The sequence below is a fragment of the Heterobasidion irregulare genome, assembly GCF_000320585.1.
Source record: "Heterobasidion irregulare TC 32-1 unplaced genomic scaffold scaffold_10, whole genome shotgun sequence".
Classification (NCBI taxonomy): domain Eukaryota; kingdom Fungi; phylum Basidiomycota; class Agaricomycetes; order Russulales; family Bondarzewiaceae; genus Heterobasidion; species Heterobasidion irregulare.
Window position 1 is genome coordinate 1,222,748 of NW_009258206.1, and position 23,864 is coordinate 1,246,611.

At 51.9% G+C, this 23,864-nt stretch overlaps 9 protein-coding genes across 9 annotated transcripts; 5 read left to right on the plus strand and 4 right to left on the minus strand.

Annotated features, from left to right (window-relative positions):
- Positions 1 to 34: 34 nt before the first annotated feature.
- HETIRDRAFT_429641 (uncharacterized protein) lies at positions 35 to 2,290 on the minus strand (the record flags this gene model as incomplete). The annotated part of the gene is made up of 13 exons (XM_009552622.1): positions 35 to 192; positions 311 to 363; positions 564 to 684; positions 807 to 933; positions 988 to 1,076; positions 1,143 to 1,200; positions 1,312 to 1,386; positions 1,456 to 1,483; positions 1,552 to 1,563; positions 1,599 to 1,705; positions 1,770 to 1,895; positions 1,952 to 2,061; positions 2,131 to 2,290. 13 exons carry the CDS (start codon positions 2,288 to 2,290, stop codon positions 35 to 37), a joined length of 1,224 nt encoding a protein of 407 aa, XP_009550917.1.
- A 469-nt stretch (positions 2,291 to 2,759) lies between these two features.
- On the minus strand, positions 2,760 to 4,276 carry HETIRDRAFT_156541 (uncharacterized protein). Its single transcript, XM_009552623.1, has 6 exons — positions 4,063 to 4,276; positions 3,916 to 3,995; positions 3,772 to 3,856; positions 3,662 to 3,709; positions 3,181 to 3,581; positions 2,760 to 3,104 (listed from the first exon to the last, which is right to left on the minus strand). Exons 1-6 carry the CDS (start codon positions 4,235 to 4,237, stop codon positions 2,970 to 2,972), a joined length of 924 nt encoding a protein of 307 aa, XP_009550918.1. The 5' UTR covers positions 4,238 to 4,276; the 3' UTR covers positions 2,760 to 2,969.
- Positions 4,277 to 4,323: 47 nt separating this feature from the next.
- HETIRDRAFT_454712 (uncharacterized protein) lies at positions 4,324 to 4,882 on the minus strand (the record flags this gene model as incomplete). The annotated part of the gene is made up of 2 exons (XM_009552624.1): positions 4,324 to 4,494; positions 4,547 to 4,882. 2 exons carry the CDS (start codon positions 4,880 to 4,882, stop codon positions 4,324 to 4,326), a joined length of 507 nt encoding a protein of 168 aa, XP_009550919.1.
- A 1,262-nt stretch (positions 4,883 to 6,144) lies between these two features.
- On the plus strand, positions 6,145 to 9,144 carry HETIRDRAFT_446319 (uncharacterized protein). The gene is made up of 2 exons (XM_009552625.1): positions 6,145 to 6,708; positions 6,762 to 9,144. The coding sequence occupies exons 1-2, from the start codon at positions 6,254 to 6,256 to the stop codon at positions 8,107 to 8,109; spliced, it is 1,803 nt and encodes a 600-aa protein (XP_009550920.1). The 5' UTR covers positions 6,145 to 6,253; the 3' UTR covers positions 8,110 to 9,144.
- Positions 9,145 to 9,656: 512 nt separating this feature from the next.
- HETIRDRAFT_421539 (uncharacterized protein) lies at positions 9,657 to 9,833 on the plus strand (the record flags this gene model as incomplete). The annotated part of the gene is made up of 1 exon (XM_009552626.1): positions 9,657 to 9,833. The coding sequence occupies one exon, from the start codon at positions 9,657 to 9,659 to the stop codon at positions 9,831 to 9,833; it is 177 nt and encodes a 58-aa protein (XP_009550921.1).
- A 96-nt stretch (positions 9,834 to 9,929) lies between these two features.
- Positions 9,930 to 11,257, plus strand: HETIRDRAFT_436281 (uncharacterized protein; the record flags this gene model as incomplete). The annotated part of the gene is made up of 3 exons (XM_009552627.1): positions 9,930 to 10,086; positions 10,197 to 10,325; positions 10,386 to 11,257. 3 exons carry the CDS (start codon positions 9,930 to 9,932, stop codon positions 11,042 to 11,044), a joined length of 945 nt encoding a protein of 314 aa, XP_009550922.1. The 3' UTR covers positions 11,045 to 11,257.
- Positions 11,258 to 12,278: 1,021 nt separating this feature from the next.
- Positions 12,279 to 14,918, plus strand: HETIRDRAFT_147880 (uncharacterized protein). Its single transcript, XM_009552628.1, has 14 exons — positions 12,279 to 12,565; positions 12,672 to 12,722; positions 12,785 to 12,913; positions 12,978 to 13,055; positions 13,109 to 13,197; positions 13,252 to 13,325; positions 13,377 to 13,510; positions 13,567 to 13,594; positions 13,650 to 13,712; positions 13,766 to 13,843; positions 13,902 to 14,117; positions 14,176 to 14,294; positions 14,348 to 14,362; positions 14,426 to 14,918. Exons 1-14 carry the CDS (start codon positions 12,308 to 12,310, stop codon positions 14,621 to 14,623), a joined length of 1,530 nt encoding a protein of 509 aa, XP_009550923.1. The 5' UTR covers positions 12,279 to 12,307; the 3' UTR covers positions 14,624 to 14,918.
- A 2,302-nt stretch (positions 14,919 to 17,220) lies between these two features.
- On the minus strand, positions 17,221 to 18,663 carry HETIRDRAFT_118433 (uncharacterized protein; the record flags this gene model as incomplete). Its single annotated transcript, XM_009552629.1, has 8 exons — positions 17,221 to 17,268; positions 17,325 to 17,455; positions 17,683 to 17,812; positions 17,999 to 18,049; positions 18,107 to 18,187; positions 18,231 to 18,362; positions 18,420 to 18,480; positions 18,536 to 18,663. 8 exons carry the CDS (start codon positions 18,661 to 18,663, stop codon positions 17,221 to 17,223), a joined length of 762 nt encoding a protein of 253 aa, XP_009550924.1.
- Positions 18,664 to 21,495: 2,832 nt separating this feature from the next.
- HETIRDRAFT_105452 (glycoside hydrolase family 28 protein) lies at positions 21,496 to 23,523 on the plus strand (the record flags this gene model as incomplete). The annotated part of the gene is made up of 14 exons (XM_009552630.1): positions 21,496 to 21,546; positions 21,599 to 21,661; positions 21,727 to 21,810; positions 21,887 to 22,101; positions 22,168 to 22,288; positions 22,352 to 22,387; positions 22,445 to 22,531; positions 22,586 to 22,624; positions 22,696 to 22,740; positions 22,805 to 22,871; positions 22,938 to 23,025; positions 23,096 to 23,172; positions 23,239 to 23,370; positions 23,432 to 23,523. The coding sequence occupies 14 exons, from the start codon at positions 21,496 to 21,498 to the stop codon at positions 23,521 to 23,523; spliced, it is 1,197 nt and encodes a 398-aa protein (XP_009550925.1).
- Between the last annotated feature and the right edge of the window lie 341 nt (positions 23,524 to 23,864).

The window sequence follows — 23,864 nt, forward strand, 5'->3', positions numbered from 1 at the left end:
GCCAGGCTGCCTCCCTAGCTAACTTAGTAGTAACTTAGTCCCTTATATCGCTCTCGCTACGACAGGGGCGGTCTTCTGTGCTCATGTCATCCGTAGCCAAATCAGCCATAACAAGAAGCCCCTCAGGTTTGACGAAGAAGGCGGACGCGACACTGATCTCGGTGCGGTGGGCGAGAACGGCTCTTTCCAGAGCTGAGAGGAATCCTAGATAGCAGCTACGAGGGAGCGGCAAGCGTAGGCTCAGATAAACAACTGTTCCAACTCGACAAATTTCTCTCAAAACGACATTTTCTCACGGTCATAAACGTACATTTGTACAAATCCAGAAACTTATTAGAGGAGACGGTGGTTGCGCGATCGCCTCTGCACGGTGAATTTGATAGTAAGTTATTTAACGGGTCTGAGAAGTGTCTGAGAACGTCTAAGAACGTCCGTATCTGCGTGTGCTCCGGAACGCAAATTGTCGCAAGGGATTACCTGCGCCTACCCAGGCTTACTCTCAACTTGCACATCAAAATTTTGAGGATTGTTTGCGATTGCTCAAAGCAGTCTTGTACTCGTACAGCCTGTAACGTGCGAGGTGGGTAACCAGTCCCATCCATTGACACATATATATCACGAGAATCTTGTCAGATAGTCGGAGGTTTTTAGCAGATCGTTTCGCCGGCTGCCACAAGAGCGTTCCTAACAGCAGGAGTGTCGGGCACAGCCCAAAAGATTTTAACGCAGCCACCGTTATATAATTGAAGGCCCTCCGTCTGAAATTGAACCACGAATGGCCAGTCTGCACGCTTGCTCTGATGTACGAGCAGCCGTCAGAACGAGATCTCGGGATGTTCGAGACTGGCTGTTACGCACCAGGATGGTCGCGGGCACCCATGCAAATAGTAATTCAGATGCCTCTGCAATGATGTCATACACAAGGCAAGGTTGCTAATGGGAGGTCAGCACATAGTTAGGGACACCCAATAAAGACGACCTACTGACCTGCTCATGCTGACTCTCATCTTCGATCTGGAGGTTGAGATTTCCGTCCCCATCTCCCGGAGGGGTCTTAGAATTGAGCCAGTCATACACTGACGTGTGGCATCGTAATAGTTCAGCGTAAAATACAGCGGCAGACGATGAGCAAGACAACTCACGACTCAAGTGTCTGTTTAATACCAATCTCTTGTATAAACTCGGTTGCGACCGTGCTTGCTGAAGGCCGAATGCCCAGGCTGAAATTCAATCAGGAGCGGCCAGTCCTCCCACTTGCTCTGCATCAATGAGCCGTGGGAACGAGACACTGGGATCTTTGTATTTACATACCACAATAGTTGCAGGCGACCATTCAATTATAAGTGTTCCTTTCGAAACAACCTCTTCTGCCACAAGACAATGTCGCTAATAGACAAGAAGAAACAAAGATCAATACGACTTGTGATGGGCCATCTGCCTACTGACTTGACTGACCAGATCCTCGATTCTCCCCCACGGAAACCTATCAGAGCCATCATAGTACACTTTACCATCGTATTCATTGCGTGTCTTATGGTTGAATTGACTTACAGAGAATATTGGCTGACACAAAACACTAGCTCCAATCTCATAAAAACCTATTGTAATACTCCTGTGCGGTCACTTCGCCAAGGAATGGATAGACGGTGAATGTTGAATCGCTCAGAAGGTCTATCACGTGGTAAAAGGGCATCTCCGCTCCCAACTGTTCATTATAAACAGGGTCTCCTGAGGAATGACGGTGTAAATCGAAGATGAAATGAACGCACAAGACCTCGCTGTGCACCATGACGTAGGACTCTAATACTTTCGTAGTGCCGAAAATCATCGCTGAAGGGATTCAGGTCGATGTGATTTATTTCGTCGACTGTCCGTACCGAAAGAACCGATTGAAGCTGACGAAATTCAACGATAAGTCAGTGTGAGCCCCCTAACAACACGAACTGCTGACCGTCACACATCCAAGCAAATCATCGGATATATCGAGGTCAGTAAGCTTGGTAAGTTCACAACCCTGACAGTCGCGCGCATCGGTCTGAAATGGCTCTAGCCATTTCTCCGCTATTGGCGTTCAGCATCGTAGTTGGTCAGCGTGACAGGCAGCGGCGGGTAAGGGATGAGACGACTGACTGACGACGTCCACATGAAGTGCTGCTATGTCCATAGAAGTGAATGGTATGTCTTCGTGATCTTCGAAAGAAAATGGGTGCGGAACTAGCTCTTCAGGAATGTCCATCTGCGTTGGAGAGGGGGAGGTTTGCCTGTGAGAGAGAGTACTGCGAGAGAACATGTGGGACAAACGGGTGTTGAAAGTCCAGCTCGTCGATGTTCTTGGTATATATGAAGTTGTGAGAGTTGTGGCATACGCAAGGGGTGAGCCTGTCACGCTGGGGAGCATTGTTGCCGGCGTGGTATGTTTGACAAATCGCTTGGGTTGGCGGGCCTGCCGCATCGTCCCTTTATGCCCAAGTGGACAATGAGCGATTGAATTGGGGATCGCGATGCTGATGGCCGGTGACGCAAGTGGGCCCAAGCGGAGCCACCCGTCGTGGCGCAGTATAGAGACGAGACAAAAGCCAAGCTTTGAACTCAACAGCGCGCTCGTAATCACAGGCACCATGCGTGTGAGGCATCTCCTGCCAGTCCAGGGAGGCTAAAATAACGAGATTCAGTGCAAAGGAGGATAGTTCCGAACGCGAAAGATAAAAGGAAGCCACAGGTCCAAGCGCAAGGAATTCTTGAGGCCCTCGTGCACGCTTCCCCACATAGTGTTTTCATTATACCGTTTAGCAAAGGATCCTAATCCTCTCTGTACGATGATATACATGGTCGATTAGGCTGTATTCCACCGCTGTCTAATAGCATCTCAGGCTTCCATATATTCCTTCCGTCTGATTTAGAGTCCTCGCGCGCGCGCTTTGATTTTCTTTCCCTAGTGCACTTGGTCTGAGTTCGGTGAGGAATGTGGACTACGCGGCAGGAATTGTAGCGATGATCTGAGCGACGAGACTTTTCATCACGTCCGCCTTGAGCTTGCCGACCTCGAGCACCTCTTCGTGAGACACCGTAGGGGTTTGCGGGCGCTCGATCGACGTACCGGCAAGCTGCAATGTATAAAGCATCACGTCAAGATACCCGTTAGGTCGGAATGTACGATTCAGTGGCGATGGTCAAGCGTACCTCTGCGTCGACCTCCTCCCTGATACTCCTATATTCGTCGGGTATGACGACCTTGTTCGTGACCAGGCTCAGCACGAGCACGTTCAGGCCCTCGTCGCGCGCGGCGATGACCTCCGGCACGGTGCTCATACCCACGACGTCCGCGCCCGCGGCGCGCAGGAAGCGGCCCTCTGCGGGTGTCTCGTACGTCGGGCCGCTCACCCACGCGTAAGTGCCCTCCGCGAGCGCCGTGCGCTCGAGCTGTAGGGCGTGGGCGGCGCGGAAGGCTGCAAGGCGCAGCGCGCGCGAATAGGCGGAGGAGAGAGGGAGGAAGCGGAGGTGGGAGGGAGAGGTGGGGGGGCCGATGAGGGGGTTGAGGCCTGTCATCATAGGAAGAGCGATATGGTCGTGGATGACGACGACTGGGAACGGAGAATGAGTGGTACGATGATTTGAGCGGCTCGCGTAGGATAGAAGGGGAAGAGAGGAGGAAGAAACGCACTAGTTCCAACAGCGAGAGAAGGGTTGAGTGAGCCGGCAGCATTCGTGACTGAGAGAAGTAAATAACAATAGTAGTCAGCTACTCATAAATATTCAAGGAACACGACGCACTGATTATATCCTTGACGCCGAGCTGCGCCATGAGTCGGATGGGATAGCCAACCGCCGATAGCGCGTGTCCCTCATACGGGTGAAGCTAGCTAGCAATAGATTAGAACAATGAGGGCGCTTAGGACGCAGTATACGATCGCATACACGTCCAAGCATCGCGACGACCGGCACGCCCTCGCCCTCGCCTACGAGGCCAAACGCGAGGATGCTCTTATGACCAGGAACTGTGCGTCCCCACAGCACCAAGAAGACTCAGTAATATATCATCATCTAATAAGAAACAAGGCGCACCCGTGCTTGTCGCGAAGCCTGCCAATGCAGAGTACGGCACCTCAACGATCTCGCGCAGGCTCGATGCGAGCGTGCTGAGACCGGAGCCGCACACGATCCCGACGCGCGGGGCTAGGAGGCGTGGGGGGAGTAGCTTAGATAGCGCGTCGATGTTGGATTCGAAGCGATCTGCCATTGTGTGTGCCGACGATGGTACTCGGATAGTGCTCAGATGTTTGTCGACGACCGAAGAAAGTAATCGCAGGTGACTAAGGGTCGCGGTCACGTGATGAGTTCGCGCAAAGCATCTTCGTCCCTCGCACATCCTCCTCCCGCGTGGCCATCCTTCTTGACCCCCGGATTGAGCTTGGTGTCCTGCTCTCCTGCGGGGACGCCGGCCAAGTCGACCTGCTCCTTGCATGTGAAAGGAGGAGGATCAGTGGAGGCGGTGCTCTATGTATCCGAAGTAGCAAATCGGCGGCGCTAGCAATGCCTCCTTCTGCACGTCGCCGGTGAAACGATTGTCAATTTGCACAGGGATCTGTAGAGGCTGGTAGTTGACGTGATCGGTCGTATGTAGAGTCGCGACACACGCTGAGAAGGACGCTATGGTTTGGGCATGAGATTCGCACAGACGACGTTGGCATTGGACGGGGGGCGAATGGGGCTGGTGAGGATCTGGGTGGGAGGCAGCGCGAAACAGATCTGCGGCTATCAAGTGGAGAGAGGGATGTGATGGACGATCCTGTCGGTGGAGGTAATAACTCAGCGCTCGGTGCGCTTTCTCACGGCGATCCTCCGTCGCGGCCGGCGGGGAGAACCGAGCACGCGCCAGGCCCATAGCAAGCAGCCGCGCGAAGACGAAGCTCTCGTGCTTCTGGCTCTCCCGCTCACTCCCTGCCAGCTCGCTCACCGTCGCTCCTCTCAATCTCTCTCTGTCTTGCCCTCTTCACCTCTCTTCACCCCGTGGCCAAGAGACGGAGAGCCGTCAAGTCATTCATTGGAGCGACCCTGAACTTTCTGCGCATCGCTAGCGACAGTGTCGGCTTTGCAACACTTGGTAGCTTGGACGAGCTGGTCCGTTTTCTTATCCTTTGCAACCGGTGAGCTATCCTCTCTTCTTTTTGAACTGCCCTGGATGCTGCCAGTGGTTCTCCTGCCATCCCTCTGCGGTTATATAGTCATATGAACTGCCCATTATGCGATCGGGACCTCTTTTTCCACTCAGTTTGCATATATGCGCACCTATTACTCGCTACGAGTGTTCATTAACGCTCGCTTCTACAATATGTTCGAGTTCGATAATACCTCTCATATCCTTCAATGTCCTATAAAAAGTACGGTCGCTGACTACATTCGTCTACAGCTGCTTGGTCTAGGTCTAGCTGGCTGATTTAACCCCGTTGGTCTCTGTGACATTTCGTTTCTCTCAACTGGTGAGTTTCTAACTTTACACCCCCAGAATTCATTATGTTATGTATGCACGCGCATATATATGCCCTTGCCTGCGTGAAGGGTTGGCACGTCTTGTTGTTGCAAGAAGTCAGCTTCATGCTTGTGTCATCGCGTGCGGTGTTGCCAAGCGTCGCTTGAATGCGCTCTCGTCTCTCGAGGCGCGACCTCTATGCCGTGTCACAGATAGGTGCAATGCGCTGCTTGCTCCATGCACACATGCTGCGACCAGGACGGAGCCTCGCCTCCGTTTACCTGTGCAACGGGTCACTATCGTTGCGCTCGTTCGGGGCAGCTTGTCAGACAATGTACGCTCCTCAGATGCTGGTAGAGCATGTCGGTTGGGAATGTTTCAAGTGGAGCATACGCCGTGACCAGCCTAGTATTGCGTCATACCCGTATATCTCTCAATTTACTTCTTGTCTTCTCGTGGCTGTTCATATGGGCTCTGACCGTGTTTCCGTCCAGTCGAACTCTTGTTCGTTGTCGACGTCTGCCCGCCGTCGCCTACTTCGTAACGCTCGATCAAAGCTCCTCTTGGGATCCCTCATTATTCTCAGGGAGAGCTCGGAACCTCGTTTTGATTGGTAAATGTCTCCTAATATGTGGACTATATGCGTTCTGATACGCATACTTTACCCCCCAGTCACTCTGTCAGACTGACCTTTCATTCATCTGTGCCTTGTGCTACTTATCTGATACTCCATATATTCGCTTAATCTTAATAATTCTCTCTCGCTTTGCTCTTTCACCGCCCGACATGCTTATCCGCGTCGTCCCGCTCCCCCCGCTCCCGACCATCCTTTTCACCATCACCTTCCCTAATCTGACTCGCGACCTCCCGATGCCGCCGTACTGGGACGTACAGCTCCAGCGCCTCGCAGCAGAGGACCTCGAGATCCCGCACTCGATTCATTCGCTCGACAAGGCAGCGTGGATCCCCGCCCTGCTGCAGGAGGTCACATTTGACATGACCTCACTCACCGTCTCTGCGCTGTTCGTCGACCACAGTGTTGAGGAGTGGCCCTTGATGGGCCGTGAGTGCGTTAGCGCGCTTGAGAGCGTGCTCAGGGACGTGAACGACTCCGCGCTCGAGAGCGAGCAGGAGAGGGCAGACGCTCCCCCACAGCCCCCACCGGCTCCATTACCCCCGCCCGTACAGGCAAAACACTCGAAGCACAAGAAGCAGCGCTCTCTGCTCATGTCGCTCGTTGCGTGCGTGTCGTCTCTTGAACGTCAAGCTCGATGTGTCACTGACAAGCATACAGCTCACTTGTTCCTTCGTGCGCCTCGTTCCCTCCGACGCCACCTCCGAGCCACACCATACAGGCCCCGTCTCCCGCACCTAGTGCACCCGCTGTGCCTTCACTGTCTGCGCGTGTTCTGCGTCGCCGTGCACGCTCGACTCTCGTTGATGCATACCGCCGCTACGTTCTCACTGAGCTCAAGGCCCGCCTTCATCCCGGCGGCTTCAGCCCTTGGATCGTCAGTAGCATGCTACGTCGTGCAACAGAGAAGATGACCTGGATTGTCCAGCAAGCGGGCGGGATCGTTCCCGACCTGAGGGACTACTCCCATTTCTCTTCGGATGACCAGCTTTCTTCACCAGCGCCGACACTCATGCCGCCGCCCCTGGACGACGAGGACGAGGATGGCGACCTCCGCTCTCTCGCGGATACGAACAGCACTGATACCGACGGCTCTTCGGTGCACACGCCGACAAACACCGTCGCTGTTCGGTCCCACCGTCCCGGCTATGATTGCAACGTGCCCCGTTCGCCATCCCCGCAGGCGTTCTCCCGCGAAGACCTTGAGATGTACGCTGCGCTGTCGAACCAAACGCTACACCTGCGGCGCCTGCTCGTGCATATGGAGGTCGTACAGAAGAATCTTGCGCTAGAGGAGCGCCAGCTGCACTCAGTACTCGAGATTAAGTCGAAGCGCCGCGCATGGTCAAACGCGCGCTACCAGGGACGTTCAGAGGTCAAGCACGTCGGGCTATCGACGCCGTTCCGTAGCTCCCCGCTTGCGCGCTTCGCGCCCATCACACGCGAGACCCTACGCGTGCCGTGTGGTGGCGGATTCCTATCCGTACGCACAATGGATTACGATGTCGCGTGCCTGTTCCCCGTGTCAGAGACAGATGAGGAGGGTGAAGAGCAGGACCTCGAGTCGGGGCTGTACACGCCCACGTCTGTACCGTCATCGCCGAGCTCGGCAGGCTGGGGTGACATGCTCGAAACACAGAGTGCAGCGCTTGAGCCACCGCGCATCCGCGCACGCACACGCAGCATTCACCGGCTGCAGGCGCTCGACCTCGACCCGACGCTATCTCCGGACCCGCCAATACTCCTCGTTCCTCCACCGTCGCCCGCGAGCCCGTGCCCGTCATCACTTGTGCACACGATCCCCGCGTATGTCGCCGCACCAGTCCCGGTGCCCGCACACCATCACAAGGCGATGTTTGATGAGTTTGGAGTCGGAATCGTGGACGGGGACGAAACGACAACGACGGAGTTTACGCTGTCGATGGACGTCCAGTTCAAGCCGACGTCTCGAACGTTTGAGTATGAAAGGGACGAATGGCTGCCGGGCGTCGTCGTTGATTGTCGGTGAGGTGCTCCGCGGAAGGGAATTGCGTGCTGCTGGCTATGTACTCCTCGGCTTTCTCGCGCTGCTGCTTCGGTTCGGTGGGGATCTAGTGTTCTCTGTCTGGTCCCCGGTCCCTTTTTGACGGTTCTCCTCCATTCCTGTTGTCGGCCTGTTCGGTTTCGGCTCTTCGGTCCCTCGGTCCCTGCGCGCACGAACGTCGACCATCGCGCATGCATACACACGTGCGTGCCTTTTTAAACGGCCCCGACCATTCATCCCAGTCTCGACCTGCCCCTATGCTTGCTCTTCCTTCCGTCACTTGTCCTCCATCGCATAAGCTCAAGTCTACTCGTCATGCTTGCCTTGCCTATTCCGGCCCTCCGTCCATTCATTCCCACCCCATACAACAATTCTTCATTCATACCATATCAATCCAATCCAAACATGATAGATCCACTCCTCACGCCTCACGCCCCGCATATATCTCGCAACGCAATCTCTTGGACCCCCTGCATTCAATTCGTGTTTTTAATTACCGTGCACTCCGCATCCCATCCCGTTCCATTACCATTTATCTTTGTATATTGAACATGCTTCGCTCACACCTCTGCCACGAACCGTCACGCTGTTGTCATTTTAGGCGGCGGCGGGACTCCCTGATGGTTGTTTCTTCCCCGTCTGGGACGTGTGGGCGTCTAATGCTAATGACCGCTTTGCTTCACATGTACCTCATAGCTTTCGATCCCTCGGCTTATCGTTTCCTCTGGCACTTTCTTTTGGTCTCTCGCATTTGTTTTGTGATATCCGATCTCTTTTCTCATGTTCATCGTGGATTTTCTTCCTGGACCCCTCGTTGCGGGTCACTCCTGGTCATTGTGAAGGGGCCGTCCTTTTTTTTTTGGCCCCGTTGCCCGGTCGGTGTCGGTCGGCCGTGTGTCAGCAATGTGTTCGTGCTGGTGGGTGGTTTGCTGGTTGCCACCTGTTTGTCGTGTAGTGCTATTCCGTTCGAGTTGAGTGTGTCGTTGGAAGCAGTCATAATATGAGATCTAGAATTTGAGGAACGGCATGCGAGACAGTGTGGTAGTTTATGCAAAGTGAGCATCATCTTAGTCGTACGCGCTCAAGTCAATCGGTTCTGCACATCGGATAACTGTCAGGACTGTCATGAAGTTTGTATGTTACGGTAGGTCGGAGCATTGTAGTGTGCGGATGGCGACATTGATATACTTATGCTAACTGGGAAAAGTAAACTTCAGCTTTTCGACCAGTCTCGTTGAGAACCGAGCCTCACGGTAACCTGGAGAGCCACCTTAGCCGGGGCGACGACGTAGTGATTGGGAAGAATTCCACAGACCCTGAGTTCAGGGAAGGTATCTGTCTCAGCTGCCTATATTTCTTTCGGGAGTTCATGATCGTTCTCCAATCAACTCGACCCATATGGTGACCGGTTGATATATGCTGCAGAACGTTGCGAACTCGTGATGGCCATCCAGTGAGAGGTCAGAACTTGTTGACGTGTGCTAACATTTTAGCAAGCACACGGCGAGAACGATGTGCAGTGCCTGATTTGGATGACTCGTCAATTAGCTTTAGCGCGAAAACACGAAGGCGGTGATGAGAGAGTTTTCCATAACAGTGATCCAAACATCCGAGACGTGGGAACACAGATGATTTTACGTCCTTGCTCGGTCCGGACTAGTCGTTCGTTCCATACCCAGCTTGACACGCAGAATGTGAGCTATTCGTAGCACCACCGAACATTACACCTGTCATCCAAAGCATTTTTAGGCGCGAAACGTGCAAGCAGATCTGCGCATACCTGAGTATCAACGCCCTGCTACACCATGACATCGCATCAGACTCTCCTCCAGCTCGATCCGACACTCTTCAGACCAAAGCCTGACGAATTAAAGTTCTTCAAGGAGACAACTGGAATTCAGAATGAGGATGAGCTTCGGCTGCACATACTGGCTGCGCAGAAAGATGCATATCAGGCAAGCCGTCTAGATTAGCATGTCACGTCAGATCCACAGAGTGAATCTGCATGGTTGTGTCTCAGGTGTTTCCGTACAGCTCGATCCGGTCTTTCACTTTTACACGGTGCGTGATAGTGTCACCACTGAGATCAAGGAAACCGAGCAGTATTAGATTGGCCATTTCTCGCCTGCCCGGTTACGAGCACGTCCTGGCCATGGGAAAACAGAGTAATTGCGGCGTTCTGTTGGATGTAGGTTGCTGTTGTAGGTAGATCCGTTGTCATCGCGAAATGTCCCACTGATTCGTGACGGAAGTTGGCGTAGATACCCGCAAGGTCACTTACGACGGTTGGCCAGTGCAGCAGGTCGTTGCGACAGATATCGAACCTAGTAAGGAATTAAAAGTTCGAGATCAGCACGCTCTTTCACATATACAAACCTGTTCAGGATTCTGGTCATTGGGACACAGATTGTTCAGATCGACAGATACGACATTCGCGGTCCCATTCCTCGCTGGCGACCTCTTTGACGCGAGCCATCTGGCTATTTCATCTCCGGCGCACAGTTCACCGGATACCCCCTGCCCACCCCTCCGCGATCTCACATCACTCAACCCGCTCCGTCATCACGTGACCGTCATTCACGCCTCCGCACTCTTCCATCTGTTCTCGATAGATCAGCAACTCGTCCTCGCGCGCGCGCTAGCCGGACTGCTCTCTCCCACGCCGGGGTCGTGCATTCTCGGCTGGAATACGGGCAGTGACGAGGCTGGTTTCGTCGAATTCGAGGGTGGGGTGTCGCACCCGAAGCAGTATTGCCATTCGCCGGAGTCGTGGACTGAGATGTGGAATGGAGTGGTGTTTCAGCGAGGCGCGGTGACGGTGCAGGCAAGGAACGTGGAGTTCGAAGAGAGCGTCGGGCTGAAGTTGAAGGGCGGAGCCGTGCTGAAGAAAATGGAGTGGATTGTGACTAGAGTCTCGTGAGGTTGAGGAAGCGCAGGGATCGCGGAATTTTTACCGATGAGTGAGAACAGAGTCTCCAGAGCGCGTTATGGGCTTCTAATGGAGATCATTCAGTCGAGTATGAGCGTGTGTTCAAAGCCTCCTGTCTCCAGCGCGCAGTGAGGACGATCCCTGACTCCCACGATAGAGCGTGATTGAAATCAACACGAGGATGACAGAACAGCGAAGACAACCCAATAGCCATCCTTGAAGAAATTGCGAGTTGATGGGCTGTGAGCGAAGAGAGTAGATGGAGGATGAATCACAACCACTGTCGGTGATGACTGAGGCATATTTGAGGGCTGAGAAGGTTTTAGCCTTATGTGGAATAATGACGAATGATGAACCCATTGAATGACCGATGACAGGTCACACAAGATATCTTTGACCCATGTATCCTGGAGAAACGAGTTTAACATGAGGCCCTGCAAGACTCCTGAAGCTCCCGACAGCACGCGGGATCGCTCGTAGTTGGAGCACGTAGAGAAACTTGACGCTCAGAGTTCGAGTCCTATTGCCAGAACGAGGCTCGAAAATCATTCGAGTGGGTCTCCGCTCCGTGAATCACTAGTGAGAGATCACAGCGATCACAACCAGTCACCTTTTCAAGACCCTTATCGCAAGACCCACCCCTAAAGACACTCGTGGTGGGGCAGGCTCATAGGCGAGATGAAGCTGGCAGGGACGTTCATGAAAGGGGGTCTACACAGGTCGCGATGCGCCCAGTGATTGAGATGCTTGACGCCCCGAGTACGCTGCGTCTGCCCTTACGTCAACAAACCGGCTGGGTGATTTACAGACGGGAAGGGAATGCGATACTGCGTACCACATACGAAAGCATGCGGTTATAAGGCCGCACACCCAAGGCAAAAATTCCGTTCGCACTGATTCGATGAGGGGCCTCCCAGGCGAAAGTTCTCATCCCGAAATTCCGCGAGCAGGCCCATAAACCCCAACCTTGAGACCATGTACACACACACGATTTGATCGATGCATGAGCGCTGCGGTGTGGTGAGTGATGGGTTGGACAGCGACGTTTGGTTGCGGTGGATGATTGGAAGAGGGAAGGATGGATGGAGTTTCGTGTCACAGGCGCGGCCGGCCGATCATGCAAGCGCTTCTTGCACAGCATGGATTGCAAAGGGGCCGTCGGTGCATAGCTCGACGAATATATATACGTAGCACGCCTCCGACGGCGCTAGCACCCCCCCTCCCCCCTCTTCCTCCTCTTCAGTCAACCTACACATGGGCAACAACCACAGCCAGCAACAGCTCTCGTCACACCGACACCGCTTCTCCCGCAGAGCAAAGGAAGACTCCAGCTACACCGCCAGCTCGTCGAGCTCGTCAACGCGGCATCCGCACGCAGCAAGCACCGGAGGGCAACAGAGCACTGAGAGTGCGGTGCAAGCAGAAGAAGCAGACAGTCAGGGCCACAAGGGCAGTACAGAGTCTGTGCCCCGGCCGGAATTGCCGAATGCGGATTTGGGCGCCGCCGAAGCCGTCAGTGATATAGGTCCATTTCGTATTGTCGCAGCTATACTTAGCAGCATCAATCTCTACTCTCTTGCGACCCCTCCTCTTCACTCCATTTTATCCCCCATCCAAGTCAAAACAGCACACAGACATGCCTACAGTGCCAGCGACGGTTCCTTGTCAGGTAATCCCGTTTTAATCTACCGCTGGCGTGCTCAGCTTGGCTGATCCCGTGGATTTGGCCAGTATCGAACAGGAAAGACACTTGGCAGTGGTACTTATGCTATCGTCAAAGAGGCCGTCCACATCAAGACTGGGAAGTACTATGCATGCAAAGTTATTAATAAAAAGTTGATGGAGGGCCGGGAGTTCATGGTGCGTAAATGAAGGCCCCTGTTGGCGTGCTCGCTGATAAGACCGAAATATGACCTGTTCACAGGTACGAAATGAGATCGCAGTGCTGAAGAGAATCTCCAGTGGTCACACCAATGTAGTTACTCTCCACGACTATTTTGAGGTGAGTCCTTTGCATCCGATCATGTGATGCCGCCGTCGATGAATACGTCACAGACCGCCAACAACCTGTACTTGTGCTTCGACTTGTGCACCGGAGGGGAGCTTTTCGATCGCATATGTGCAAAGGGAAATTACCACGAACCGTGCGTACCACTTTGTTTCCTTATTTGCCTCTATTGAGTGTACTATCCTCAAAGTGATGCTGCCGGACTAGTTCGTACCATCATGAAGGCCGTCCAGTATATCCACGATAGCGGCATCGTTCACAGAGGTACGTGCCCGTTTTCTCATATACTACGTTGATGTCTCACAATTTATCCAGACCTGAAGCCCGAGAATCTTCTGTTCCGTACTCCTGCTGAGGACGCGGATATCATGATCGCGGACTTTGGTCTCAGTCGCGTCATGGAGGAGGAGCGCTTTCAGATGCTAACAGAAATTTGTGGCACCCCTGGCGTATGTGCTGTGCACAGTATTGTACTTTCACGACAATGACTGACATGCGAGTTTAGTACATGGCTCCCGAAATCTTCAAAAAAAGTGAGCAATATAGTCTCGAATAACACTCCTTATTTTGAGCCCGTAACCTTCATAGCTGGTCACGGAAAGCCCGTCGATATTTGGGCCATGGGCGTCATCACATACTTCCTTTTGGCCGGCGAGTCTTTTTGTTATTTGCATATCGACACGTGTCGAACTCTCATTGACTAGGCTATACCCCCTTCGATCGCGAAAACCAGCAGCAAGAGATGGAAGCCATCATTGCTGGTGACTATAAATTCGAGCCAGGTAACAAAGTCTACAATATTGTCTCACACCTTCATGTCTTAGCTTTCACTCAATTTAGCTGAATACTGGGCGAACGTATCGGATACCGCGAAGGATTTCGTGGCCGAATGTCTTACCATCGACCCAACCTCCCGCCCAACTGCTGCGCAGATGCTGCAGCACAGGTGGCTGTCGGACGAGCTCCCGCATTTTGTGCCGGATCCCACAAGCCCAACAGGAGGACCCACTGACTTGTTACCGCACATCCAGAAGAAGTTGGATGCAAGGAGCAAATGTGAGCCATCATATTTTCTCGCGCTCACAAAGAACCTGATAGTCGGTGGGATGCGTAGTCCGTAAAGTAGTATTAGGTATCACAGCGATGAAGCGTATGTCTCTCTTGGCCCACCCATCTCCTGCGGCACGAGAGTTGGAGGCCAATCTCTTGAAGTATAAGGAGGAGTCTGAGAAGGTATGTCCCCTCCACAACTATTTATCGCCCTCAGCTATCTGACTTTTACATAGGAAAACGCCAATGAGGTTAGTACTGATGTCATCTCTCACCCAAAATATCTCATGATCCGTCTCATTTACGTGTATCAGGATCTGGAAGTCTTGCACCACCACAACCGCGATTCTGGCGATTACAATCCTGAGCTAGTAGCAGATCGGCTGACGAAGCGCGAGTCGGTTGACAAGCTGAAGAAGACGGACGACATCTCTTTGACCAACCACAAAGACGGGCAGCCACTTGCGAAGGCGATGGAAGGCCTCTCCGTGGACGACACTACGCCGAATTAGGTGTAGACGAGACTGCACGATCAGAATTGTCAAGTTATCCATGTTAAGGATGAGGAAGATGTGCGTGCGTCGGAGGACGCATATCACGTCCGGAGGTTCCCCAGATGATCTAGCTGGATTAGGGGCTCGGGGAGGTTAATGGTGCTCGCTTCACGTCGCCACTGACGATTGTAGTTCTAGTCTAAGAATCTCATTAGTACCCTTCATCATTGGTTTGTCTGCTGCTCCGCGTTTGCCTTGTATTCGTTAAACGATGAAATGGAAATGAAATGACAGCATGCTGTTTGCATCTCGGAAGACGGAACGACCGGAAATTATCCTCAGAAGAGGAAAGCGGGCTTCGGTATAATTGAAGGAGCAGTCTGCCCTAGTCTGCCTCTCGTGAGATTAAGCTTCTGAACGGGCGTTGCCTGAAAACACTACACGAGGCCAGCTGGCGAGGTCGCCCTACGCCGAAGAAGACGCCGCCATAACGTACAAATCAATCGTTCCCGCGCTAAGCACCGGTGCTTCAAGGCAGAGCCCGAAGGCATCCGTTCGAAAGAATGAATGCTATGGCGCCCATAACTTTGTGGCGTTATCCTGATACCATCTAGTATCAGACGCCGCATCGTGCACTGATTTCAGTGTCAGATGGGCTATCAGACCTGGGAACATCGTCCCTCGTGTCAGTCAGCAGTGAGGATACCATTCTGCCAAGTGATCAACATACCGCCCGAGGCCCATTGTACTCGTACATTACCACACGAACCTTGTATGGCTCCAACGTACCGGTAAGTGCGCTACTCGGCGTTGAAGGCATTTCAGCAGCTTGTGATCGTCCAACGAGCAGGCTCCACGGCGCTGCCTGGCGCCGCGCGAACACCTATACCTTCCAAGAATAGCAAGTCTTGAATTCCTATCGGGCGGAGAGAAGGCCGATTTCGAAGAGCGTGAGCAGGGAAATTTGAAAGTGAAGCAAGTTGGGGACATAAATGAGATCTGTTTCGCGGCGGAGATGAAACCTTTCGATGAAAACCAACTTTGCGTGTGTGATTGATCCTCGTAACAGCGATTCAATACGTCGAACGTTAAGCGACGTATGGGCCGTGGATGCGAATACATGGGAACTTAAGGGTGTTAGGGCGAATGTAGCGATCCAAACCTGGTCATCAGTGCTACGGCCATGATAGCGCAGCGAGTCTCGTGACGTCTCACCTCAGCGTGGTGACGACAGGCAAGAAGTAGGAAAGACACAGGATTGACGCACCTCGAGGCTTCAGAGTATCGAGTGCGAACATCCAGACTATCGCCGAAGGAGAGTCATACGTATCTAGAAGTTCTTCGACTCATTCGCAGGACGCCCTCCGGTGTTATCACCTCGAGTCCTCTTGATCAGGTTGAGCGTCATACAAGAAGTCGAGAAGGGTCGAAAAATTCACGTAGCGGTTCAAAATCGAAGAAGGTTTCATGTTGAGATAGGTAGACTGTGTCCTATTTTGGGCGCGAAGATGCAGCTTACCGGTACTTTCGTATGTGACAAGAGTCAGGTGCGAGTCGTCGAGCCTGCCTGAGGATAGCGATGGTATCGTCGCTGCCTGCGTTGGCAGTGACTTCTCAAATAGGATACCATCGAGCCTCTCCAGAGCTAGAATCAAAAACCTGAGTCAACTAATGGCAACAGATGTTTGCGCCCCACGGGCAGAGTGTTGGGGCACCAGCACCATGTTACGGCCAGATTCTGGAATTTCCGCGGAGATGTGAGAGTGCGATAGGCTCGTGATGATGCTGTGTGCACAAGCCTAAGCCTGTATCTGAGAAGCGAGATCATGATGAGATGGTGAGACTGAAACATATCGCCTTGTCAGGACGGCAGCTCAGAGCAAAATCGTGTACCCTCGATCATGGTCATGTATCCTCCGGGGTAAAAATACCGTAGAGATCATAAGATTTGATCCAGTATGTCCGCGGAGATATGCTTTGCGGTAATATAGACCGGCTGAACAAATCAGAAATCAGATGCGGCAACACGCAGTGCGTGCCGACAGCAAGGAAAGGCACGGAAATTTACACGGAATACTCTCCTCCATTTAGGTTCTTTGAGTTGGTCTAAAATCCACAAAATCCTTCGTTGTACGTACTGGCCACCGGGGGACGCAGAAAGGACAAAAGCTGTGAACATCCTCACTAGGAAAACACAAATCAAGTGAATTTGATATGACTGACCGAGCTAGAGGTTTTCCCAGTGACTCCTAAAGGCAGTGGCTGCTATATCTCAGGAAATTGCAGGCCATAGGGGTCTAGGATCGCGCCTGAGATTCTAGGATTGGGCGCTGCAGCCGGTAGCTAAGGAGAAGACTGAACAGGTAGACGTGGTCGTGAGGCCAATCTTGGTACCCCAAACGCCGATCTCATATGCATACATTCCCCTGAGTTGTCGGACATTTAGTGGCGATGTATTTGAGATTATTGTCTCCAAGCTCATGCCACCAATCCGCTGACCGTTGTCTGGTCTGAGGCCTGAGGTGAACCGCCGATATCAACTCCGAAACCCCACATTCCAGAACTTGATTTCGGGAGCGAGAGATTCGTAAGGCATTGGATGGAATAGAGTCCCATTAAGATGTCAAATTTAACGGATGCCAGTCCGCAACGATCCCGGACATCTACACGTAAGACTTCGTCGATAATAGCATCAAGTGAATTGATACCTCATGCACACGTCAAGGAAAGCTTCAAATTTGAACCGTGAAGCTTGAAGGGAAGCGACTGGCATATTCTTGATGTTGTAATTGACTCGGGATCGCTTCGCAATTCTCTGCCAATTGGTGATTCTGGGATCGCAGTAAGTCCCTAGATGTTCAATAACATATATCACGAGAATCATATATTGTCAGTCAACGAACCATATTTCTATACGACCATCAGTCTGCAAGGTCCACAGTGATGACTTAGCACATGGAAGGCGGACGCATGAGAATCACAAAGAGTGCTGTGCAGTGTGAGAGCTCGATGAATGCTTTCCCACTCCAAAAGATGCTGCGTGCGTCATCTCACCTTGATGAGAGGCCGAAACTCACAGAACTGCAATTTCCTCGTCTTTCGGCTGAGCGATTCCTGATAGAACTGGCCACTGAAATACTGAACACTTTGCTCGACGAGTGTCGTGGCCAAAAGTTGAACGCGACTTTTACCAGTCATGTGACGAATCTACGATCGGGTTTCACGTGTATTCAGCTCCGCGCCAATTTTGGGACGGAAAGTTGCAAGGTTCTCTGATTCCCAACTCGAAAAAAATATAACGACCACGACGTTTCCAAAAATGCGTTACCGACCTGCACCTCGCGCGGGCTCTCTAATCATACACCACAGCGGAAAACCTGACCGTCGACTGACAAAATTCTTTACACCCTTATACTTGAATCCAAGACTCTGGAAGAAATAGACCTATGGAACCAAAGGAAACCTCAGATGATATGGTACATTCGCAATGCATTGGCTTACCGAATGGAGTGTGGGTACGTCGGCCGTCATTGTCTGATGGTTACGATCCGCCTGTACCGGATAATGTGAGTATATGCACGGCTGAGAAGACGAATTATAGTACTTTATCCCTCACAGTACATACGAGTGCTCTTCCAAGTCCTCGTCGGTAGTGTTGTGGGTCGACCGCAACTAGGTTGAGGTGCCATGCTTGCATTCGTGTGCTCTCTCCCGCGGAAAAAGATGTATTATACAATTCCTTGTATTTAGGGATGAGCTAAATAGGGGTGCACATCAATAGGGTGCAAAACAGGTCCATAGAGCTGAACTGTACATGAAACTTCAGCCAGTCCTTCATCTCGTCAGAGAGTAGTGCTTGATAGTTCTCGTGCATCCTACAAGGCGGTCAGTACTGCTCGCTAACTAAGTGAAAATGCGTGCAGAACGAACGATATGATGGCATCCTTCCCTGGCTCTGTCCAAAGTGCTGCTGCTTCGATGCGATTGTCGAAGCCAGCGACCCAAACCTCCCCATCTCGGAGAGAGCCCTCCAAGAACATGCGGAACAAGCTCTGCATGACACTGTCGGACTCCCCAGCAACACAACGAAGACATATGTCTGTCGGCTGTCGGTTTGCAAGTACGTTTAAATGTGGATGAACAGGAGTGCAGTACCGTGCCCTAAAGCAGACGTCAAGATTTCGAGTATACGCGTTTTCTCCGCGTCTGTGTGGCCAGAAGGAAGAGGGTGTGAGATGAGAACTTCCGGAATGGCGACAACTTGCCCGTCGGCGCCGTCAACTGACGGGTGAAGATAGCAGAAGTCATGGAGCCTGGGGGAACTTCCTTCGATGTGGGCTGGGTAGGGCTGGATCTACTAGGCAATATAGCTACGGAGATTGATCGAGCGGGACAAAGATGATGTTATCCGTAAATCCGCGGGATCCGCGGAAGAGGCAAACTATGGTATGAACGGAAGGGAACCAGGGCGAGCTTAAACGCCAAGGGCCGTTGCAACTGGACCGGTTTAAATAGGCTGGGATACTCGTACAACCGGTCCTGCACGTACTTACTATGACACATCCAAATCTTTTGGAAAGAAGGGAAAACATTACACACAGGAGGCCGATCAGGTAGCCATCTTTTTTTCAGATATCCGCACGCCGTATCAGCGCCAGTGCGGAGTAGGAACATCATTCTCAAGTCACCGATTCTGTCGCCACAATATGAAATCGCCGGTTCACTTGCCCAACGCCCTCAACAAGAAAGATGCAACCGACCGACCCCTTGAAACAGCTTTGACTGAGTCCGTGAAGGAGCGCCGCAGCCATCTTCGTGCGCACGAAGGCTGTAGAGAAACCCTAATCAGTACCCCACGTTCATGCAAGGCTATTGGACAGATTGTAAGAGCACATCATTTGCATTGCAGGATATCTGCTCACCCAAAGCAGGAATAGTTCGCAGTATGAGCAACGCAGATATTTGCGGTTCTGCGGTTCTATAAGTGAGCGTTTCCTCGTCTCCTGATGAAGAATTGAACAGGATTCGCGGTGACGCGTGTGCGACACCGTATATTACATAAATTTTTCCTCACGCTTCGCACACCAACATCCTGTCATCCTCGAGTTCTTTGGCTTGAACATCGCGAAGTCTTGCTTGAACTCTTGATGCTGTTCTGGTCCCACTCCAATATTGATAATGGTTCTCGATAAGCGCCGGAGCATTGCTGATTCTTGCGAGTTGCCCCAGGCCACAAATTATACTCTCTCTGATTCACTGCGATGTATTTACAGCCAACAGGTTCAGCTTTCTAGCATTGCGAACGTATTCGGGTGACATCACCACTATGAACACCAGCACGCTACATAGCTGTAGTCTGGGAGCGGGCTGTCACCCACGCTTCCCCTCCGAGGCAGACGTCTAGGCGGGCCGCGCGGAACCCGCCGGGTCATCCGACTGTACAAGTGACGACTCGAATGCGAATGCTTTGCATGGTAGTGTATCTCTAACTTTTACTCGTAACATGGATAGGAGACCTTATTCAATGTGTAGAAGAGGTTTCACGAGGTCAGTGGGATTTTACACTTATCAAATCATTTGACTGATAACCTCTAATAACCTTACACGATATGAGCGAAGATTGACGAAGAGTACTATCAGTGCACCGGAGTTGCAAAAAAAACGATTCCTTTGTAGCATCTTCAATTAACCTTCCTTTCACTCTAAATTTTTATGATACCTGCGGAAGCTTCTTGGAATATGTTCTGTCATTTTTTCATATTTTTGAATGAACTGCAAGAATTGTTGTGATATGATTGAGAAGGGGTGTCTGAAAACGAGCAAATCTAGGGAGTTGCAAATCTTTCCGACGACGGGGTCACATCGTCACATTCAAATTTGAACTCCGGTTGCGGGGCGACTTGCGAAGCGGCGTTTCAAAAAAATGACTAAGCATTACGCGGCCCGAGGCTCCTTGTCACTCTGCCTACCATCGGACACTGCCCGTAGGAAACGGTCCCGTGTAGAGCCTTAGAGTCCTCAAAGTCAGATCAGAATGAATTAAATAGTTTTGAAAGCACCTAAAAATGCTCAATATCTTTGTTTTTGAAAATCAAGCTCAAGGATCTAAGAGATCTTGAGTATCTTGCAGAGAACTCTGTCACACAAAACACTATCCACTACTTTCCCGCCGCTGCACGCACATTTTGTCCTTGAAAAAAGTGATATAATTGAAGAGTAGTTAAATGAACAACTATGAATTTTTTCGAAAGGTGCCGCGCAAAAATGCCCCGAAAAACTCGATTTTGAACCTCTCGTACCATTTGCAACTCCGGTGCACTGATAGTAGCTTCAAGGCGACACTACCGTAGCCTGCCATAATCGCTTAAATCCGTATTCTTGGAGGTCAAGGGTTCGCAATACGCGAGCGCATGACCACCCGGCGATGCACTCATGACTTGGTGTAAGTTCCCGCCCACAGGTCACAATCGACTATTTATTCGGAGGTCAGATTGGGAACAATTCACTAGATCTTAGTCCCCAAGTGCCTTGCATTTTGCGCATTGAAGATCTTTGAAATCATGCACAGTATAGTCTGCACTGCTTTCATAATCCTTCTCTCCACTGTAGTGGGATTCTCTCGAGCAGCTCCTCCAGCATTCGAAAGGGAGTGCATTCTGCGGCCACTCGGTCCTGGTAAAGATGATACATCTCAGGTGAGCTGGATGCCTGTATGCCTTCTATCGCGCGACGGACATTTGACGTGCCTTTCCTTTACTAGGTTAAGGCGGCTATTGCAGCGTGTGGCCGAGGTGGAAGAACGACGTTTGAATCGGGACAGTATAATATTACCAGGTATATGGCTACTTCAGCAAGGCGATGTAGATTGTGCTCAATAAGCGAACAGCAAGATGACCTGGAACTTAGTTGGAAGTCGTGTTGACATGCATGGCTATTTGAACGTGAGAGTTTCAGTTCCATGTGCCTCCCGCGTTGACTGAACAAGGGCGATAGTTTAAACCTGATATCCTATATTGGCTAAACGCCAGTAGCACCTACAGAGTCGTGTTCATTCAAGTATTAAATCAAATCCGCGCTTTTTCGAAGGCCTTCCTAACTTTATATCACGTCATCGTGATTAGGACCAAGCCTCGTGGTTCGTCATTACCGGAAACAATTTCGAGGTGAACGCACACAACGAAGGCGGTATCAACGGTAATGGACAGGTAATAGCTCTTATGAATGCTCCTCGGTATTGATACAACCATTGCTGATTCATGAACACGCATCGCCTGTTTGCAGCCGTGGTGGTCCTATTATGCCAATCGCACTCGTGAGGATGGGGACGGGCGCCCTATCGCACTCACTTTGTCCAATGTGACCCATGGCCGTATTTCTAACTTCCATGTCATATCCCCACCCTTCTGGTGCAACGCGGTCGCGAACTCCGAGGATGTGATTTATGACGGCATGAACTGCAACGCCACGAATACCGATCCGGCAGGGGCAGGTCGGAAGTGGGTGTTTCTCCTTTCATCGTATCTCGTGGTATAATCTATTTGACGTGGACGTTCGTCGATCAGCCTCGTCCCGAATACCGACGGTGAGCAGGTTGCGCCGGTACTGACGTGGACGCTCAACATGCCACAATCTGTAGGCATCGATACCTACCGTAGTAATCGTATTACCCTCGAGAACTGGGACGTGAGTATCTTCGGATCTCGTAGATTTTCCGAACAGACGTTCATTAGCTTTGGCTTCCTTCAGGTCACTTGCGGTGACGATTGTCTAGCAATCAAAGGGGTGCGATCCGGCTACATCTACAGAAGGGCCGCATCTAGGTTCTGAACTTCCTTGTAGAACACCACCGACTTGCTCGTACGCAATGTAACCTGCCGCGGTGGAAATGGTATTGCATTCGGATCTCTAGGACAATACGTCGATTTGGTGAGTTTCCACATTCCAGAACGGTCTCGCACTACATTTGATTCCAGAACCAAGCCCGATATAGTTGAAAATGTGGTAATCGAAAATGTCAAGGTCCGCTTTTCTGTGAAATATAATAGGGCCTACACCGCCCATGCTTCTCGGAGCGCTCATAGTCCTCTCAGACGATACGCCTTGACCCCGAAGTCCAGCCCAACATGAAGTCGGGGGTAAGTCCTCGGAGGCTAGACCCTCCTTTTCTTGTGACTCGATCTCACCATTGCATCCCCGAAGGCCTATCTGAAAACATGGACTGGTACGGTCCACGGGAGTCCGCCCACCGGCGGCGGAGGGGCTGGAGGTACATCGAACTTGAAGATCTCGTTGAGACCTTGCTCATCGTAGCTCATCTCCCAAATCACGATAGGCCACGTTTCGAACGTTACTCTGCGCAACTTTTCTTTAGATCGGGTCGATCTGCCAACCCAGCTGTACCAGACGAACGACGGTCACTCGTACGCGTTTATCTAGATCGACAGGTCCCAAGCGCTGACAGTGACAGCGGCCGCGCTCGCACGTATGCAGCCAGGACGCGCCGTCGACGTTGCGGTTCAGCGATATCACCTGGGAAAACTGGCAAGGCACTTCGACTGGGGCTGAACGTACGTCCCGTACCTGTTGAACCTTGGAGCGCACGGCGTCCTGACTCGGTGACATGAACATGTCAGTGGTCTCTCTGAGCTGCAGCTCTGCTGCGCCCTGCCCGCATATGGTGTTCCAGAACTTTAACGTAATGCCGCCATATAACGAGACCGCCAAGTACATCTGTACCAACGTTGTCGATGAACAAGGTCTCCCAGGTTCGTCCGTCGGGCTTTGTCCGATTGGCTTGGAGCTCATATTGCGTACAACAGGATGCAGCTGATATGGTCAAGGGGGCAGGGCGACTCTCGTTGGCCGCTATTCTTGCGCCCCCACGCTTCCCCAGGGTTTTCCCCCAAGAAGTTCGCTGATGTCCATGTTGATTACTTATGCTCGCGACGTCCAATAGCACCCTTGACATTACCTGAGCATCTATCCGATCCCTACAGGCCAAGGGCTCAATTCGGTGCCCAGTGCTGAGCATCCCATGCTGTCCAATGAGCAGTGTTCCCGCGGATTGTCCCATCCTATCCCATCCCATCGACGATGTGAAATGCCGCGATATTAGGACACAGCCCGATACAGCCCCACAGAAATCCGCATGCATCAGGTTAGATACATTCTCACAACTCACCAAGAGACCCCTCATGCAGATCGCGCACTGGCTGAACCCCCCTCCGAGGACGTCCTCGGGCTGTCGATAAACCAAACG

Coding starts and splice junctions, on each gene's coding strand:
- HETIRDRAFT_156541 (XM_009552623.1), bottom strand. CDS start 4,237: ATGGCAGATCGCTTCGAATCCAACATCGACGCGCTATCTAAGCTACTC. Junction 3,996..4,062: donor AGGCTTCGCGACAAGCACGG/GTGCGCCTTGTT, acceptor GGGGACGCACAG/TTCCTGGTCATAAGAGCATC. Junction 3,105..3,180: donor GGGAGGAGGTCGACGCAGAG/GTACGCTTGACC, acceptor TATACATTGCAG/CTTGCCGGTACGTCGATCGA.
- HETIRDRAFT_147880 (XM_009552628.1), top strand. CDS start 12,308: ATGGGCAACAACCACAGCCAGCAACAGCTCTCGTCACACCGACACCGC. Junction 13,595..13,649: donor TCCCGAAATCTTCAAAAAAA/GTGAGCAATATA, acceptor TAACCTTCATAG/CTGGTCACGGAAAGCCCGTC. Junction 14,118..14,175: donor GTTGGATGCAAGGAGCAAAT/GTGAGCCATCAT, acceptor TGGGATGCGTAG/TCCGTAAAGTAGTATTAGGT.
- HETIRDRAFT_446319 (XM_009552625.1), top strand. CDS start 6,254: ATGCTTATCCGCGTCGTCCCGCTCCCCCCGCTCCCGACCATCCTTTTC. Junction 6,709..6,761: donor CTGCTCATGTCGCTCGTTGC/GTGCGTGTCGTC, acceptor ACAAGCATACAG/CTCACTTGTTCCTTCGTGCG.